General features: G+C 42.4%; 1 protein-coding gene across 1 annotated transcript in view; it reads left to right on the top strand.

Annotated features, from left to right (window-relative positions):
• The first annotated feature begins 3,257 nt into the window (after positions 1–3,257).
• PAH (phenylalanine hydroxylase) overlaps positions 3,258–19,677 on the top strand; it is a 71,454-nt gene continuing 55,034 nt past the window's right edge. Inside the window, exons 1-2 of the mRNA XM_082634617.1 lie at positions 3,258–3,375; positions 10,800–10,907. Of these exons, the coding sequence (XP_082490743.1) occupies positions 3,322–3,375; positions 10,800–10,907 (162 nt within the window). The 5' untranslated portion in view covers positions 3,258–3,321. The remainder of the gene's footprint in view (positions 3,376–10,799; positions 10,908–19,677) is intronic.

The following is a 19,677-nucleotide window of genomic DNA, read 5'->3' as shown; positions in this document are numbered from 1 at the left end:
ACTCAAACTCATTCGTTAGAGGAGGGATGCAAATTAAAAACAGCAAGAACATACCTTTTCACACTGAGTAGACTGGCAAAGAATCAGACACTTGGAAAAAGCCAAATACTGAGGATACCCAGCAACAGGAACTCTTTTGCCCTACTTGTGGGAGTGTGGACTAGTACAAGCTGTTCAAAGGGGCAATCTGGCAGTACTTTGTGAAATTAAGAACACATGTTCCCCATGATTCAGGACCCTACCCTTCTATCCCGGAAAAATTCTCACACAGGTTTATAAGCGGACAAGGATGAGGACGTTTACTGCAGTATTGTTTGGAGTGGTGGAAAATTAGAGATAGCCTAGGTGTCCATCACTGGGGAATGGAGAAATCAAATGTGGTGGATACACACTGTGGAATACTCTCCTCCAGTTAAAAGTACAAAGAACCAGTACATTCAGCAGCATGGCTACATCCTAAGAACATAGCTGAAAGAAAAAAGTTAGAAACCATGAAATCTATAGTACATGTATATACTATAGTAAATCTATACCACAACATCACTCATATCCATGAAAAATACATACACACTCCAATATTTCCCTGCACTTAACAAATCCATGGCTAAATATTAAAACATGTTAAGGATGTTGCCTCTGGGGGAAGGGAATGGGAGTGGGGAATGAAGATAAAAGAGAATGAATAAATAAAACAAGAGAGGGGCCTTGGAGGCTTTGATTTTTTTGCCATGAACTCAGAGATTATGATTAACTTACCTCTCTACCTTTGAGGTTAAATGAAAAGCGATTGGTAACATGCAGTGATTGGGAAATCTTCAACTTCCAAATCAGTGAAGGTCAACCCTAAGTTTACCAGGTACACAACTGCACATCTTGCGACACGGTGCCCACCTCTTTCTGGCCATTCACAATATCTCAGTGGTCTATAGGCTGAATTCTTGGATGTTCCTTCTACATCAATTTTCTTAGGACTCAGCACTGCCCTTGTTCATAACAGCAACACATTATATTCCATCCCAATTAAAATGATAGTTTGAAAATCATCTACAAAATTCATGTCACCATCAATCTCATCTTAAGTGAGTTTTTATCTTGTTTCATGGATACATGTTCCCCTTTTGCCAGAATACTTTTTAAAAGAAGCTATTAAGTGATTTTCTCTGAAGTAGCAGACAACTAGTTGCGCTCTCCTCCCAACACAGATCCGGGGCATTTTTATGTGAGAGAAAATTAAGAATTCCATTTTTAGTAGGTGTGAAAAGAAAAGAGAAGTGCTATTATTTTGTTGTCCTAAAAGTCACTGTTGTTCTTATTTTAAAAAGGGAAGGAAGAGTATTTATGAGCCAGTGTCTTGGAATTGGGTGAAATGTAGTTTGACTTTGAACTACTTATCCAAACTTTCTGTGTCTCAGTTTCCTTATTTATAAAGTGGGGATGCATGGTTCAAGTTTCTGAGGGAAGAAATGAAATCATGCATGGGGAGAGCTTGGCAGTGTCTAACATACGATGTACATGTAAGTAAGTAGCTGTTACTGCTGTTTCCATTCATTGCATGCCTGTTATATGGCAATACAACAGGCGCTGTCACATTCATTGCTCTCCTTAGTGTGACAGCAACATCAAGGGATGACGTGATGTTTGCAAGGCAATCCTAGGGTGGAGTAAAACTCTTCGTTTCATGTCTACCTCACTAGAAAACCACTGGAGTCAGATAAAGGATACCGATTCTCCTGAGGGTGGAAGTCAAGGTCTTGCCCTTCCATGTTCAACAACACTGATCTTCCAACTTACCATAGAGAATATTAATCACACACCCAAGGACTCCATTTGGACAGAAATTACACTTAACGTATGTCTGTCTTCTTAGCAGCCAGTAGAAAGCCTGGCACATCATACAGGCTCAAAGAATCCTAAACAACAACCCTTAAAGCCCCATTTTAAAGACAAAGAAACTGAGGCATGGACTTGACCAAAGTGAATCAGTGGTGGAATCAGGAGTTCATCTGTTTGTTTTGAATCCTGAATCTGAGATTTTTTTTTTCTCTTTTGGCAGGTGCTTGGTCATTCCGTCAAAGAATTAGGGGAGGGGAGGGGGCGGATTTCTAGCAACCTCTATTATTGGCTTGTTTTCTCTTAGCCCATTGCCCTATCCTGGCTAAATATTAGGCAGGCGCTCAAGGTCTTGATGCCTTTGGTATTTTTCACATCCTTTCTGAACTTATGACTTTGCGGTGCTCTTTTATATTTTGTTTTGCCTGGTGGCAATGAATGCCTCGTCTCAGTTTCTGGGTCTGAAAAAACGGAGGTGAATGACATTTTCCTGCCTACTAGCCCATCTCCCTATTTTATTTTCTTCAGAAGGCTTAGCTCTGCCTAAACTTATTTATTTGTTTGTTTTCTGTCTCCCTCCCAGAATGGCAGCATGGGTAGGGGCAGGAGGCAGGGTCCTCCACTTCATTCACTGCTGTATCCCCAGTACCACCTGGCATGCAACACAGGTCCGCAGTAAGCATTTGTTGTTGCATACTTTTAAGCAATAACTTCTAGTTATGGAGTGTTTAACTATATGGCATGAACTGTACTAAGTGTTAAATGCATCACCTCATTCTTTCTCTTATCCACATTCTTAAAACATCCTGGCAAGACTGAGCTTCCATCCTCTTCTGGGTGCTCCCAGCAGTGATGTAAACAGCTCCGGGACACATGGCTGCATTTCAACCCAGGTCGTTTCTCTTATTATTATCTTTGCTCCTTAGCAACTGTGCCCAGCGTTCACAACATCACCTATATGTAGTTTTCTGAAGTCAGAGCACAAAAAAGGCAGTTTCCTTAGTGTTAGCATAGAAAGTAATCCCCCCCCCCCCATCTCAGTTAAGATCTTGGCTGTTTCTTATAATGGGCATCATCAGGGTGTCACAAGTTTACATCAGACGCAGAGAACCCGTGCCCAGGCTTCTGAGAGTCCCAGAAGTGCCAAACCTGTCTAATCGTCAGGGCACATGTAGCCCTGCGTTCTCTTGTTGGCCTTCCTCCATCCAAGGCAGGCAAGCCAAATCCGTACTCCCGTCACCAGCCACACCCTCCCCGGCCCGCTCCCCCTGCCCCTCCCCTCCGAGCGGTCCAGGCCGGGGTGACCCGCGTCAGGACAACGCCCACCGGGGGCGTGACTGTGGCGGGTAGGCGTGGCCGGAGACACTTTGGAATCTCTCCTCCCTAACGCCAGGTTAAAAACCTCAGCACCACGTGCTGTTTGCACTGTTTGCAACCCCCCCTGCGACTGACGCCCCAGAGCTCCGGAGACCACACGCGCTGGGAGCTAGCATGTCAGCCGTGGAGAACGGAGGCTCGGTCAAGAAACCCAGCGACTTTGCACAGGTGAGCCAGGGCGGGCCTTAGCTGCGCAGGGAGGGGAGTTTGGCCCCCGGTGGAAAGAGGTCTGAGGAGTGTTGGGTTTTCCTACTCCCGTGAGCTCACCAGGAAGGCTGAATTCATTTGAAGATGATGAAAATGTGTAGGTAGTTGACAGATAACACATGTGCTCAACAAATGTTTCCCAGTGAGAGGACATCTGTCCTGTGTGGCTTTCAGGGAAAGAGCACGGCTGGAGGAGTCAGGGATCTGGCTTCCAGAGCTGCCACCAGCTAGTTGCCTGTCTTTGGACAAATCACTGCCCGTGTGGCCTCCTTTTTCTTCTGTAAACTGGTCCTTGACATCTGGAGTGGCAGCTGGGGTCCATCCAGATCTGCTCTGCTTTGTTTATAAGTGTTCTCAGCCAGGTATCAAAATGGCAAAATTATGAGAAATTGTAGCTTTTTTGCATCTTTGGGAGAAAATGGGGTATGAAGACATCTCAGACTTACTCAGACCTGAGGAAGAAGAAAATTAAAAAGAGAGGAAAATGCACAAGAGTTAGCCTTGGGCTTGGAATGTAAGAGAGCCCTAAATGTGGCAGGGATAATGTCCAGAGTGTATTCCGTTCGCTAGAATTTTTGCCTTTCCCTTGAGGTGAACAACTGCAGAATACACTCTTTAATCGACTGATCACACTCCCAGATTCTGGGGTTCAGACTTAAAGCCCAGCCCTGGGAGATAACGTGGGTCTAAGGCATCTGTCAACTGTAGGATTAGTGAGGACAATCTAGAGAACAGGGAGCCTGGACAGCAGAGGATGATTGATGTTTTAGTACAACTAGAGACTGCAGAACTTTGGACTAACTTTTTCTGAGTCCTGAAAGAAAGGCTTCCTTTGAAAATGGTACGTAGGGCTTGGGAGACAGAACTTCATGTAGAAGAGGGACAGCATGGGCGTCAGACAGATCCCAGAACAGATGCCAGCTGTGCCATCATTTAGCTTCTGTGCTGCTGGCCGTGGGGCCCCCCTGACTATGGCGGGAGGTTAAGGGCAGCGATCTGGTTAGGGAGCTCTGGGGACTAAAGTTTTGGTACGCGGGCCTCTCACTGTTGTGGCCTCTCCCGTTGCGGAGCACAGGCTCCGGACGCGCAGGCTCAGCAGCCATGGCTCACGGGCCCAGCCGCTCTGCGGCATGTGGGATCTTCCCGGACCGGGGCACGAACCCGCGTCCGCTGCATCGGCAGGCGGACTCTCACCCACTGCGCCACCAGGGAAGCCGGGACTAAAGTTTTATTTGTAGAGCACTTAGAAGATGGAGAACCACAAATTGTCACTGTCGATGACTTGGGGTAAAGAGGAGGGTTTAGCGAGTGCTCGGTAACACCCGTGTGTTGAAAGCAAGGGATTTAACTTTGCAGATCCTCAGGTCTATTCATATGAAAAACTGGAATAAAAATATCCACATTCTAGAGTTAGTATGAAAATCAAGTGAAATAATGTCTGTAAAGGTCTTAGCACACTTCCTGGAGCATAGGAAAGTGCCAGGGGTGTCTAGCCAGAAATGATTTGTTTGTTCAACAAAATGTATCAGAACATTGGCAGGAGGAACACACACTGAGTCAAGCACAGTGGCTGGTGGAGCTTTGCAGTGGAAAGATTTCGGACCTGGAATTAGGAGTTGTGGGCTCTCGTGTTGCTTTACTGAAGCTATGTACTGGGAAGTCACCTAAGTGGGGTGGAGAGGCTCAGTTTGGTATCTGTAAAATTGGGGGGGGTGGATTTTGAACTAGAATAGTCTTCAGGACTCCTTCCAGCTCTGACAATCTGCAAAAAAGACACATTTATGCCTTCTTGAAGCTCCAACCCAGATGAACAGAACACACTAGATGTAATCCTGACATAAGGCTGGTCTCCACCTGCAAGCACAACAGTCCTGTGAAAGGTGTTCAGCTCGTTCATCCACTCCACAAAGACTTACTGAGCACCTACTCTGAGCCAGGCACAGTAGAACCTCTGCCCTGATGAAAATGACATTCTTGTGGAGGAGACAGACAGTAAAAAAAATTAACCACATGAACATATACTGTCATGAAGAGATAAGTGCTGTAAAGAACATAGAACAGGGGGATGGATTAAAAGATTAAGGGAACTCAGAAATCACAGCTCTGAATGGCACAAAGCCAGGGTTCAAACCCAGATGTGACTCCAGCACCCTGTGTACTACTCCTCCCCCACACTGCTTCCTCCTGTAGATAAATTCTGGAATACAGAGGCAGAGTATGTCCAAGGCAGGATGTCTGCATCTTGGTTTTGGGTGTCTTACACTGTAGATGTGTGTATGTATAATCACACATGTGAATACACACCTCCTCCCATGACCCCAAAAAGCACCACGATTGAAAGTCAGTGCCACTGGAATATCCTTGCTGCAGATTAATTGTTGGTAATTGTGAAAACTGCTCTTTTCCAAAGATAACAGAATGTGTTTATTAGACACAACCGAAGAGAATGTATTTCTATTGTTAAGGGTGTTGCTCAGTGATCAAAATCCTTTCCTTCTTGGTTGCTAGTAAACTTTTTTCTCCCTGTCCTCTTCCTTCTTTTCTAGTTTTGGAGCTTCTTTTCTCTACCTTTATGCATCCTGAGTGTACATGTCTTTCAAAGTCAACTCGTATGTCTATTGGAAACAAATAAAGTATAGATTATGAGCCATTATAAACATGTTCTGGAAGAGGTTTGTCCAAGATCTCATGCTGATCCGCATAACAATGCTGGAATCAGAATCCACTCAAGGCCACACAATTTCACAAAATTCCATGAGCTTCCTTTCATTTCAAGTCCCTCAAGCTTTGAAAAGGGGAGCTATTGTCCCAGTTGGGTGGGAGGTGGATTAAGGATTTTGGAGTTGTTGGACCTGGGTTCACATACAGACTCTGCCACTCATTAGCTGAGTGTCCTAGGACAAGCCACTTAATCTTGCTGAGTCTATTCCTTTATTTTCAAAATAACAGCACCCATCTCATGGGGCGATTGTGAGGACTGAATAAGCTATTATATGTAAACTCTTTTTTTTCTGCCATTGCTAGTTTCTACCAATGGTGATGTTTATTAACTGTAAAAAGTACCAGATATGGCTCCGGGCACATGGTGGGTATTCAGTCATGGCCGACTCTACTTTCAATATGAATAACAATAAAGAGTAGTGCCTTATGGTAAATGTGAATTTGCAGACACAGATGAGAAAAGGCATAATTTTAAAAAAATAGGCTATATATTTATCAGTGGTTTCAAAATCTTCCATGGTTAAGAGTCCTCTGCGATGCTTTTGAAAATGCAGATTCTAAGATCCTACACCAAAATTCTGATTTGGTAGGTTTGGGTGGGGCCCAGGAATCTGCACTCAAACAAGGAATCACGAGGTGATTTTGGAGTGGAGACCCAAGGAACCCCCACCTAGAAACCCTGATCTAGAAAGTATATGGGAGAATGACGAAAGTGAAAGGGGACAGACGTGGGTAAGGTATAGGCTGTTAGGAGTGGTGTTGAGTAACCTTCTGGTGATTGGACCAGAGTACAGCCCTTACTATGCAAGAAACAGAGGCTTTAATATGGACATTGTGTCCATAGCAGAGGGAATTGTATAGAATGAGTGACATTTAGGAGCTGGGTTCTCTTTTTGTTAATTAATTAATTTTATTGAGGTATAGTTGATTCACGATGCTGTGCTAGCTCCTGCTACACAGCAAAGTGATCCAGCCATACATGTACATACATATTCTTTCCCATTATGGTTTGTACAGGATACTGAATATAGTTCCCTGTGCTACACAGTAAGACATGGTTTGTCCATTCCATATATAATAGTTTGCATCTGCCAATCCCAAACTCTCAATCCGTCCCTCCCCCACCCCCCTCTCCCCCTTGGCAACCACAAGTCTGTTCTCTATGTCTGTGAGTCTATTTCTATTTCTTGGAAGTTCATTTATGTCATATTTTAGATTCCACATACAAGTGATATCATATGGTATTTGTCTTTTTCTGTCTGACTTACTTCACTTAGTATGATAATCTCTAGATCCATCCATGTTGCTGCAAATGGCATTATTTCATTCTTTTCATGGCTGAGTAGTATTCCATTGTATACATATACTACATCTTTTTTTTCCCTCCGTCATAACACTTCTTTTTTATTTCACTTTTTATTTTATATGGGACTATAGTTGATGAACAATGTTGTGTTAGTTTCAGGTGTACAACAAAGTGATTCAGTTAGACATATACAAGTATCTATTCTTTTCCAAATTCTTTTCCTAATTAGGTTGTTACAGAGTATTGAGCAGAGTTCCCTGTGCTATACTGTAGGTCCATGTTGGTTATACATTTTAAATACAGCAGTGTGTACATGTCAATCCCAAACTCCCTAACTATCCCTTCCCCTCACCCTTCCCCCACTGGCAACCATAAGTTCATTCTCTAAGTCTGTGAGTCTGAAATAAGTTCATTTTTTTTTTAGATTCCACATATAAGCATTATCATATGATATTTCTCTTTCCCTGTCTGAATTTCTTCACTTAATATGATACTCTCTAGCTCCCTTCCATGTTGCTACAAATGGCATTATTTCATTCTTTTTGATGGCTGAGTAATATTCCATTGTATATATGTACCACATCTTCTTTATCCATCCATCTGTTGATGCACATCTAGGGTGTTTCCCTGTCTTGGCTATTGTGAATAGTGCTGCTATGAACATTGGCGTGCATGTATCTTTTCGAATTAGAGTTTTGTCTGGATATATGCCCAGGAGTGGGATTGCTGGATCATGTGGCAATTCTATTTTTAGTTTTTTGAGGAAACTCCATACTGTTTTCCATAGCAGGAGTCTGAGCTCTTAATCTGCCACCCACTGCCTGTGTGATGATCTCAGGTGGCCCATAGTTTCCCCATCTGAAAAATGAGAGAGTGGAACTAGACGAACTCTTAAGACAAGTCCACCTCTTTGAGTCAATTATCAACTCCCATGTGGGTATCAGAGGCCAAATGGAACAAACAGATCAAGGAGGGATTGTTCACCTTGGCTGAGGAGTACATAGGTTTTCTGAGAGAAGTGAGACCCAAGAGGGCTTCTGAGGAAAGATGATGTATTTTAAAGGGGGAGAGGGAGGGATGCAGTGCATTTACTCTAATGAGGAATTGAAAGGGCAAGGAGGAATCAGTTTTCTGGAGGGAAGGTTCCTGTGGGTGAAGCTCAGGAGGTGGGGTACTAAGGGGACTTTTGAATATCAGAAAGAAGTCTTGTATCCTGTTGGCCATGAGGAGCCCCTAAAGAATTCTGAGTAGAATAAAGACACGAGCAAAATTCTGCTAGGAGGCCTCAATCACTGCAGATCACTAAGAGCTGGATTATCGTGGTGGCAGTGGGAAGCAAAGAAGGACCTGACCCCGAGAATCATTTCTGGAGAAGGTCAGACTGGACTTGGTGACTGGCTGGACACACACAGGAGTGGGAAAGTGGTGGATGACAGAGTTTCGAGCACGGTGCATTCACGTCTGAATTGCCCCAGTCATAGGTGACATCCGTTGAGGTGTGTCAGAAATATGCTCCCTTTCTTGGAGGCCCACAGGAGAGGAGAATGTTGCCAAGTGAACTAGAAATGGAAATCTTTTGTCATTTCAAGGAAACTGGAAAGAACTGAAGGCTCAGTGTCCTCTCCTAGGAAGAAGACTGACATCAGAGACTGCTCTGCGTGTCTCTGGCAGTGTTTACTAGAGACGGAAGGTAGAGCAGAGCCTGCAGGAAGCTGTGATTCATGGACAGCATGCTGGGATCCTGTGGCATGGGTTCCACTGCTAACCGTCCAACTCTGGACAAGTTACTTAACTTCTCTAAACCTTCATTTTGCCATCAATAAAAGGGGCACTTGGAAAATAATAAAACCTACTTTCTAGATTGTTATCAAAATTAAATGAGATAATCTAAATCAAGTGCTTATTATAATAGCTGGGACATTATAGGGGATTTTAATGTATGGTAGATTAAAAAATTTTAGAAAGATAATATCATGGTCCATATAAGGATATATAACAGTTCGGTTTTGCAATTCATATAAGGCTTCCTCTAATTACACTTGCTGATAATTCTGGTTCTTCCCTTGCACCTCTGTTTCAGGTGAGGTTCTGGGAAAATCTGAATTAAAAGAATTTCATCCTGAGGGTCATCCGTGTTCATACAGGGCTTATGATGCCAAGTCACTGAGACCCTGCCCAGCACAGCCTTCTCATGGAGATGATGTAACAGCCATTCCACTAATTTCATTAATTTGCTTACAAGAGAGTAATTGTTCTGCATGGGGTTGTTTTTTTCCCCAGTTTTAGGTATATGCTGTTTATTTGAAAGCACGCATGGAACTCTATGTATTATTGTAAAACTTAATTTAACACTTAACTTTAAAATTTTAAAAGATTTTGGCAAACCCTTTCTGGAATGGCAACCCTAGTCCCACCTTAATTTGCTGTCACATGCATGTAGAAAGTTGCGAGGTCCTTGACATTCTTTGCTGTTTTAAGGCATCCATCTTCCAATAAGTTATATATGTGCTCTTATGTACTTAGTGACTCTTTTTCAACAATTGGTGTCTCAGATCCCAGCATCTGGGAACAAGTTTAATGTTCCCGTGACATCTTTGCCAAAGGCCAAGAAGACATTCGTGGGTATTCTTAATATTTCCATCATTTTTACATATTTCTCTTAATATTATATTTAAACTATTTTAGCTTTATCTTTTTCATCATCTAAATACTGTTTTGACAGGGTTTGTCATGATTACAGATTAGCCTGCTTTCACACATGAGGAAGTTAAGAAGCCTAAGCTATCCCAAAGTGTTCTGGTTGGTAAATGGAAGAGAGAGGATTCCAACCCATGTCTTTGGACTCAAAAGCCTGTGTCTGTTCTATTTTTAGTATTTTCCACCCTGTATTTCTCAATGTTTTCCTGGAACAATTATTGCACTGTATTATACCACCTCTAAGATCTTTTAAAATTTATCTCGTTTGTTGTGTATGTGTCTACTAAGTCAGAATTTGAACTTCTGATGAATGGGGCATTCTCTTATTCATCTTTATTTCTCTCAGAGCCCTAACTGTACCTAGCACTTGGTAGGTGCTCATTAAAAAGGTAGTGAATCTATAGTGTAACTGGTGACATTTGTGAATAATTAGAGCTTTCTAAAATTGATATCTGATCTAAGAGCACCACTGAACATTTTACTTCCCTTGATTTACTTATTTTCCACCACACATATACTTCTGTATAGAATATATGTAGCTCATTGTATTCCAAGACTAACTAGAAGAGAAAGTTCATGCTCGCCTCTTCCTTGGATGTTTCACAGGAATGAATTGCTGAGCTGTGAAAAACATTTTACCCAAATGCATTTAATCCTGTAGGAAACAAGCTATATTGAAGACAACTCCAATCAAAATGGTGCCATATCACTGATCTTCTCACTTAAAGAAGAAGTTGGTGCGCTGGCCAAAGTCTTACGTTTATTTGAGGTAAGTGCTTTATTCATTTCTGCCTTGAATAACAGCATAGCAGACTTCTGTGTTATCTTCTAGTTTGATGTAGTGAAAAGGACATAGGATCTGGAATTGGAAGACTTGATTTTCAGCTTAGGCTCATACATGACCCATCTGTGTGAACTTAGTTAAGTCTTTCATTCTCTCTGAGCTAAGGCTTCTCCATTTCATAATTAGGATCATTCAAAATCACAGGCTGCACACCAGGAAGCCAGTGTTGGACTCACTCTTCTTTCATCAAACTTTCCTTGAATTAATTACAGTCAAGCCTTCATGTTTGCAAGCCCTACATCCCTCGGATTCAACCAAAATTTCGATCTGGGTTTGGCTAAATCTGCAGGTATGCAACCCATTGTTAGGGAGGGCAGACTGTATTCATTGTACCACTATTACCATTTTCTATAAGGGTCTTGAGCATCCCAGGATTTTGGTACCCATGGGGTCCTGGAACTGTTTCTGCATGGGTACAGAAGGACACCTGTACTATCCTCTCAGTGTTCGCGAAGCACTCTTTAACTTTTAACTGCAGCACTTATTTGCCTTGTGAAATGTATACATTTCTGTCTGACCCCGAGGATAGTTTCTTCAGGCAAGGAGCCTTGTGTGAGTCATCTTTGTGTCAGACTCAGTTTTTGTTTGTTTGTTTGTTTTCCTTTTAACATCTTTATTAGAGTGTAATTGCTTTACAGTGTTGTGTTAGTTTCTGCTGTATAACAAAGTGAATCAGATATATGCATACGTATATCCCCATATCCCCTCCCTCTTGTGTCTCCCTCCCACCCTCCTTATCTCCCCACCAGGTGGTCGCAAAGCACTGAGCTGATCTCCCTGTGCCATGCAGCTGCTTCCCACTACCTATCTATTTTACATTTGGTAGTGTATATATGTCCATGCCACTCTCTCACTTCATCCCAGCTTACCCTTCACCCTCCCCATGTCCTCAAGTCCATTCTCTACATCTGCGTCTTTATTCCTGTCCTGCCCCTAGGTTCATCAGTACCGGTTTTTTTTTTTTTTTGGATTCCATATATATGTGTTAGCATATGGTATTTGTTTTTCTCTTTCTGACTTACTTCACTCTGTATGACAGACTCTAGGTCCATCCACCTCACTACAAATAACTCAGTTTCATTTCTTTTTATGGCTGAGTAATATTCCATTGTATATGTGTGCCACATCTTCTTTATCCCTTCATCTGTCTATGGACACTTAGGTTGCTTCCACATCCTGACTACTGTAAATAGTGCTGAAATGAACATTGTGGTACATGACTCTTTTTGAATTATGGTTTTCTCAGGGTATATGCCCAGTAGTGGGACTGCTGGCAGGCTCAGTTTCAATATATATATTAAATGTTCAATTAAGAATGAAATTTAATTTAAATATGAGCAAAGGAAATTAGACTTTTCAAAAACACTTTTGGGGGCTTCCATGGTGGCGCAGTGGTTAAGAATCAGCCTGCCAATGCAGGGGACATGGGTTCGAGCCCACGTCCGGGAAGATCCCGCATGCCGCGGAGCAACTAAACCCACGTGCCACAACTGCTAAGCCTGCGTTCTAGAGCGCACGAGCCACAACTACTGAAGCCCGCACACCTAGAGCCCGTGCTCCGCAGCAAGAGAAGCCACCGCAATGAGACGCCCATGCACCACAACGAAGAGTAGCCCCCGCTCGCCGCAACTAGAGAAAGCCTGTGTGCAGCAATAAAGACCCAATGCAGCCAAAATTAAATAAATTAATTTTTTAAAAAAGGTCTTTAAAAACAAACAAACAAAAAACAACACTTTTGCCCTGGATTTTAAGAAGGAATATTTTTGAAGCAAGTAGTTTTTTACCCCTAGTACTTTAATTAAATTCTACCTGGTGACTACATACATAAATAGATGGAGAAGAGACAAATCTCCCAGACAGAGGAATGCCAAATAATTTAAGTAGATCCTCTGGAGTCAGAGAAGGAGAGCATAACTCCCCACTCCCTAGGTCTGGGCCATGAAGAGTGACTTGATGAAATGGCCCTTTACCTCTGTGGCCTTCCTCCCCCAAACCCATAACCCCAGTCTAACCATGAGGAAAACATCAGGCAAATTCCAATTAAGGGACAGAATACAAAATACTTGACAGTACTCTTCAAAACTGTCAAGGTCATCAAAAACAAGAAGTGTCTGAGAAGTTGTCACAGTGAAAAGAAACCTAAAGGGATATGACAACTAAACATAATGTAGTGTCCTGAGTGGGACTGTAGAGCAGAAAAACGACATGAGATATAAACTAAAGAAATTCAAATGAAGTATGGTCTTTAGTTTGTGATAAGGTATCAACATTGGTTCATTAATTGTAACACTTGTTCCATACTAATACAAGACATTAATATTAGGGGAAACTGGATATAGAGTATATGGAGATTCTCTGTACTATCCTCTCAATTTTTTCTGTAAATCTAAAATTGATCTAAAAAAATAGTCTACTTTAAAGAAATTAAACTTGGTTATCCAAAAGGAGGAAGAAAATGTCTGCCTGAATGAGATCAAGAAATGAGTGTAGAAAAGAGAGACAGAGTGCTGTCTGAATGACAAGCTGGTTGTAAGAAAGACTATATCTGTAAAATATAGGAATGTCACATTCTAGTCTTTGTGTTATACAGTTCATCATCATTTTCCTCTTAAGAGGTCAGGCCTTAGTCAGGGTTAATAAATTAAATAATAGTAAATTAACAGGATGTTTTCAACCTAATACATAAGCCACAAGTAACTAAATTACTAGGATGAATGCACCCAAGGAGCATGGACTGTATGTGGGATGGTTGAAGCCCAGAGTTCATGACCTTGACAGGTTGTTTAACATGTGTGCTTTTGTTTACTCATCTATAAAGTAAGGCTAATGATCCATACCTCCCTGGGGCCATGAGACTTTATGTGCTATGTGAAATGCATGGTATGACTGAGCCCACAGATGATGCTCATACGATATCTATTCCTTTACTCTTTCTACATGTGTTCTATGAAACCTATCAGAAATCTCTGAGAACATGTGAAGAGGAGAAAGATGACTAGAGACAGTCAAAAGCCTTGACTTAAAAACTTTTTTCCCAAAAAAGTAAAAAAAAAAACCCCAAACTTAGAATGAATTAGTTGTATATTTTGTGAACATTTATAGCAAATGGCAATGACCAAGAGTCAGGGCAGCCCCGTTAAAGAAAAGCAGAGTAGCTTAGTAGAACCAAGGGATTATGGTGGCCACAGTGTATTTGTGTACTTCATGTCTTTCATGGTATCTTGAACGAGATGGAGAAGTAAGTGCTAGATAAAATTACAGACAAACCCTTTAAATTGTGTAGTTGACACTAAACTTCTAGACCATATAAAATGAAATCAAAGGTAATAAATGGCAAAAAAAGAAAGAAAAAGAAACAGGAAAAATCTAAACTACACTTTTGGGCAGTGTTGCCTAAGCAATATTCTATTGAATGCCACAAGTTAGTAGATATTTTACTAGAGAGTTACAGGGGAAAATATGGCTGGAAAATTCTGCATCTAGATTTTGGAGAGCCATCATGCCTGTGAAAATATTAAAGACTATGGAAAGCCCTGCAGAGTGGAAACCTATTCAATGCTATCTTACTCAGAATTTCCCAAACATTTTTGGTCATGGAACCTTGTTCAAGAAAGACCTATTACCATTTTGCAGGCACTCGTGTTCCACTGAACTTATGCTATTTTAGAGTTAGGAGCTCCAGACTATCAGTTATAACCTAGGTCTGGGACCCTGAGGAGTAGAACAGCATTGGGATTAAGACTATATTGTCTGGAACAAAACTGTTTCGGTTGAAAAACCAGTTGTGCCACCTATGAGCTGGGTCGCCTTAGGAAAGTTATTTATCCTCTTGGTGGCTTAGTTTCCTCATTTTTAAAATGAAGGTAATAATAAGCTTGCTTTATAGGGCTGTTGTGAAAATTAAATGAATTAATACATGCAAAGTACTTATTATAGTATCTGGCACATAGTAAGAGCTCAATAAATGTTTGCTCTCATTATTTCTATGCACCATAATTTTGGAGAGTCGTGGAGCATCAGAGACTCTTAAATTCTTAGCTCTATGAGAAATAGTTAAAGGATTAATGGGACTTCCCTGGTTGTCCAGTGGGTAAGACGCCACACTCCCAATGCAGGGGGCCCAAGTTTGATCCCTGGTCGGGGAACGAGATCCTGCACGCATGCCGCAACTAAGAAGCCTGCATGCCTCAAGTAAGACCTGGCGCAGCCAAAATAAATAAATAATAAATAAATTATTTAATTAATATTTTTTTAAAAAGGATTAAGTTTAATTGGCTTGAAGAGGGAAGATGGGGTGAGGAAACAATAGGTTCATTCACGTATTTGAAGGGCCATTGTGGAAGAAGAATATTAGTTATTTTTTATTACTTCAATGGCAAAAGGCCAAAGCATAGAAATTATAGGAAGCATATTTCAAATCACTTGAAGGAAACATCTCTACTGTAGAAGGGTGCTGGAAGCCATTGATTTCAAGCATTATTACTATCAAAACATCTAATAAAAGGCAGGGCAGAATCAAAGCAAAAATTATGGTATAAATAAACTTACCTTTCCTTAATAAAGACAGAAGATAAAAATCTATGGGCTTCCCTGGTGGCGCAGTGGTTGAGAGTCCGCCTGCCGATGCAGGGGAAATGGGTTCGTGCCCCGGTCTGGGAAGATCCCACATGCCGCGGAGTGGCTGGGCCCGTGAGCCATGGCCACTGGGCCTGTGCGTCCGGAGCCTGTGCTCCGCAACGGGAGAGGCCACAACAGTGAGAGGCCCACATACCGCAAAAAAAAAAAAAAAAAAAAAATCTATTCCAAGGATTCCCTGGTTGTCTAGTGGTTAGGATTTGGGCTTTCACTGCCGTGGCCCAGGTTCAATCCCTGGGGGGAACTGAGATCTCGCAAGCTACACAGTATGGCCAAGATAAAAAAAAAAAAATTCCAGCTCCTCCAAGATTGGCAATGGAGGAGAAACATGCCATATGGGAGAATCACCTGCTCCCTGTGAGTCCCTTGCTAAGTACTCCTGCAGTCACCTCCATGCTTAATGAGCACTGCTGTCTTTTCCTTAGATGATCAACACCAAAGTCATCATCCCATTAAGGGATGATGTTGCCTTCCAATGGGCTTGTGGTCTATTAGACTTCAGCTAGTAACAACATCAGAATGCAACACAATAGGCTTGATTATTATAATGAAGATACAGATGTATAGTGTTTACATGTATTGGGTGGGTGGTAGGGACAGTGAAGCAGATGGTTTAGTGAATTGGGGCCAAACGATGAGAAACATACCCAACCCTCTATCTGCCAACCCACAAACATCCCACTGTCCTCAGCAGATTGATCTCTCAATTCTCTGCATTTTCCATACCTCTCTATATTTTTAGCCTCTACGTGCTCACATCCCGTGCCTTCTTAGAACAGTAGTCTCCTGAGAGCCTTTACTGCGAGTGGCTTAGTAATGGGCTATAAAATTAGAAGCAGGCTCCTGGGGGAAGTTGCAAAGAAGAGGTCTCCCTTCCCCTGCCAGCACTCCGCTAATTGTTTTCCCATGAATTGGCCAGGGGAGGGAACAAGCAAACAGGCAGATATACAGAGATCTAAAGTATCAATACATGGGTGTATTCAGTTGTCATCATTTAATTGATGGAGACACAGAGGTTCAGTCTAAGCAAGCTGCCCAAGGCCAGACACTTAGAGGTAAAAACTGCTTCCAAGTTCACCTTCCATTTTCATGGTAGATTGGTCTTTTGAAAACAAATCTATATATTTGTTTATAGTCTAAATATGACATATACAGTCTATATTTGTCGCATTCACTTTCTATGTGTGACCTCTGCCCAGATGACCCATGCCTTCCCCTCATCAGATAGTCAATGAGCTCTTATTTTCTCATTTATGCATTCAATTAATGTACTTTGAGTATCGGCTGGGTTTTGTTTGTTTGTTTACTTGTTTTTATTGGAGTATAGCTGCTTTACAATGTTGTGTTTGTACAGCAAAGTGAATCAGCTATGCATGTACATATAATCCCCTCTTTTTTGGATTTCCTTCCCATTTAGGTCACCACAGAGCATCAAGTAGAGTTCCCTGAGCTATACACTAGGTTCTCATTAGTTATCTTGTTTATACATAGTATCAATAGTGTATATATGTCAATCCCAATCTCCCAATTCATCCCACCCCCCTTTCCCCCCGGGTGGCCATATATTTGTTCTCTACGTCTGTGTCTCTATCTCTGCTTTGCAAATAAGATCATCTATACCATTTTTCTAGGTTCCACATATATGCGTTAATATACAGTATTTGTCTTCCTCTTTCTGACTTACTTCACTCTGTATGACAGTCTCTAGGTATTGGCTGTTGTCAGACCGTATATAAGAGCTGAGGAGACTGCGAAGAGCCAGGCAGTCAGTCTCTGCCCCTTTAGAACGTGGAGGAGCTCAAGCTTCCATGAGCTTTCTTAACCCAGGCTTAGGGCAAAATTGGCCAGGGGAGGTTTCTTGCAGATATAATGTTTAAGCTGAAACCTAGAGGGTTGGCCACGGGAGAGGAAGGGGGGACGTACATTCCAGATTGAAGAAACAGCAACACAGAGCTGACTTTCTAAACTTTCATCATGAAGTTAGATCCCACATTGTGAAAATGTAGACAGAGTGCTGTGGTCCGTTGATGGCACATGACTTGTGATTGCGCATCAGTAGCCTGGACTGAAAAAGGCCACTGGGCCATTTTGATTTTCTCTCTCCAGTGGCAAGAAAAGGGAGAAAGGGGAACTCGGGACAAAAAAGCTCTTTTCTCTAAAGCCTTGAAAAGAGCCTGGATTAAGCTGCTAGCCCGGCTCTTCGCCAGGAAGGAGTTCCCTCCGAGCTGGACACAATCCCAACCACATGGAAGGGAGGGTGGGGGAAGAAATAACCTAACAAAGAGGGACAAGACCGAGGGAAGAAAAGACCAAGAGATTACAACAGAGACCCTTCCAGGAGAAGCAAGAGTGGGATCCCAAAAGATGGTCTCCAGGGCGTGAATCCTTCTGAAAGTTCAGCTTGAACCTGCCCAAGATCTCTCCTCCACAGTAGAGTGGGAGATGATCTTGAGCTCCCTCTAGAATTTAATTGTGCTTCTCCTGCTTTCCTGTTCAGCCCAGTGGGTTTAATTTTCAGACTCCTGGTCCGCTAGGGCTGTTGCTGGCCCTCTCGTGAGCAGAGATCAGTAAAATATACAGGAAGCCCTGCCTGTACTTCCGTGAGACTTATCTTTGTAGTTACCATTTCTCACCCCAAATGTTGACATAGTCCCCACACTGTTTCTGCCTTTGTCCCACAACAGTCTACAGTCTCTTCTTCTTCTTCTTCTTCTTCTTCTCCTTCTCCTCCTCCTCCTCCTCCTCCTCCTTCTTCTCCTCCTTCTCCTCCTCCTCCTTCTTCTTCTCCTTCTTCTTCTTCTTCTTCTCCTTCTTCTTCTCCTTCTCCTTCTCCTTCTTCTTCTTCTTCTTCTCCTTCTTTTTTTTTGACTGCGCCATGCAGCTTCTGGGATCTTAGTTCTCTGACCAGGCATCAAACCCATGACCCCTGCAGTGGAAGCACAGAGTCCTAACCACTGGACCGCCAGGGAAGTCCCCAGTCTATTCTTAAAATAGCTGCCAGACTGCTCATTTGAAAACATGAGTCAAAGGATGTCTCTCTCTCTGCCCTATTACCTCTCTTCTTAATATCACTCCAAGTGAAAATCAAAGTTAAGATGACGGCTGATAGGTCATTCTTGGTTACTTCTCTGCCTCATGTCCTATTGCCTTCTGCCCCGTGCTCACCCTGCCCCTGTCACACTGGCTTCGTTGATGGTCCTCAGTCATATTGCACAATGTCTGACCCCAGGACCGTTGCACTTGCTGTTCCCTCATGACCTACTCCCTCACTGACTTCAGGTCTATGCTTACATGTCACCTGTTTATTTTTTGAGGACTTCCTGACCCCATTGTTTAAATGGCACTTCCATTGAACCCCTGGAATATTCTGTCTCTCTTTCCTGCTAATTTTTGTCTGTTCCATCTGAAGGCAGTATATTTTACTTGTTTATCATAGTCATTGTTTGTCTTTTCCTTCAAGAATGTAAGCTTCAGGAGGGCAGCAATTTTTCCTGCTTTTTTGTTTTTGTTTTGTTTGTTTTTCTTTTTCTTTTTTTTTTTTTTTTGCCATGCCATGCATCATGTGAGATCTTAGTTCCCCGACCAGGGATTGAACTCTCACCCTCTGCATTGGGAGCATGGAATCTTAACCACTGGATCACCAGGGAAGTCCCCAGGTTTTTCCGGGTTTGTTTGCTGTTGTAGCCCAGCACCTAGGACAGTGTTTGGTACAAGGAAGGTGTTGGATCGGCTGAGTTATGAAGGCCTCCTGTCCGTTTACTTGAGACCAATGACGTGGGACATCATTTGTGACTGTCTTTGATGTTGCCCCCAGAAAGCTCTGAAACAGGCCAGGACATAACTTCATTTGCACTTATGCCAAGGCAACAGCATGTAGGGGGTCCGAGAAGCTCCCCCTTTCCAGTCTAGTCTCATCTAACAATATGCCCAGCATTTCCTTCTCCTTTCTAAAACATGCTCTCAGGGAAAAAGCTGAGAAAAGTTTAAGGTAAAGCAAATATGAAAGGGTAAAATGACTCATCAGCTTAATGTGTTTCAATTCCCAGGGAAATGTGTCTCT

Source organism: Mesoplodon mirus (assembly GCF_964341445.2).
Source record: "Mesoplodon mirus genome assembly, chromosome: 11".
NCBI classification, from domain to species: Eukaryota; Metazoa; Chordata; class Mammalia; order Artiodactyla; family Ziphiidae; genus Mesoplodon; species Mesoplodon mirus.
This window is presented reverse-complemented; position numbering and strand designations above follow the sequence as displayed.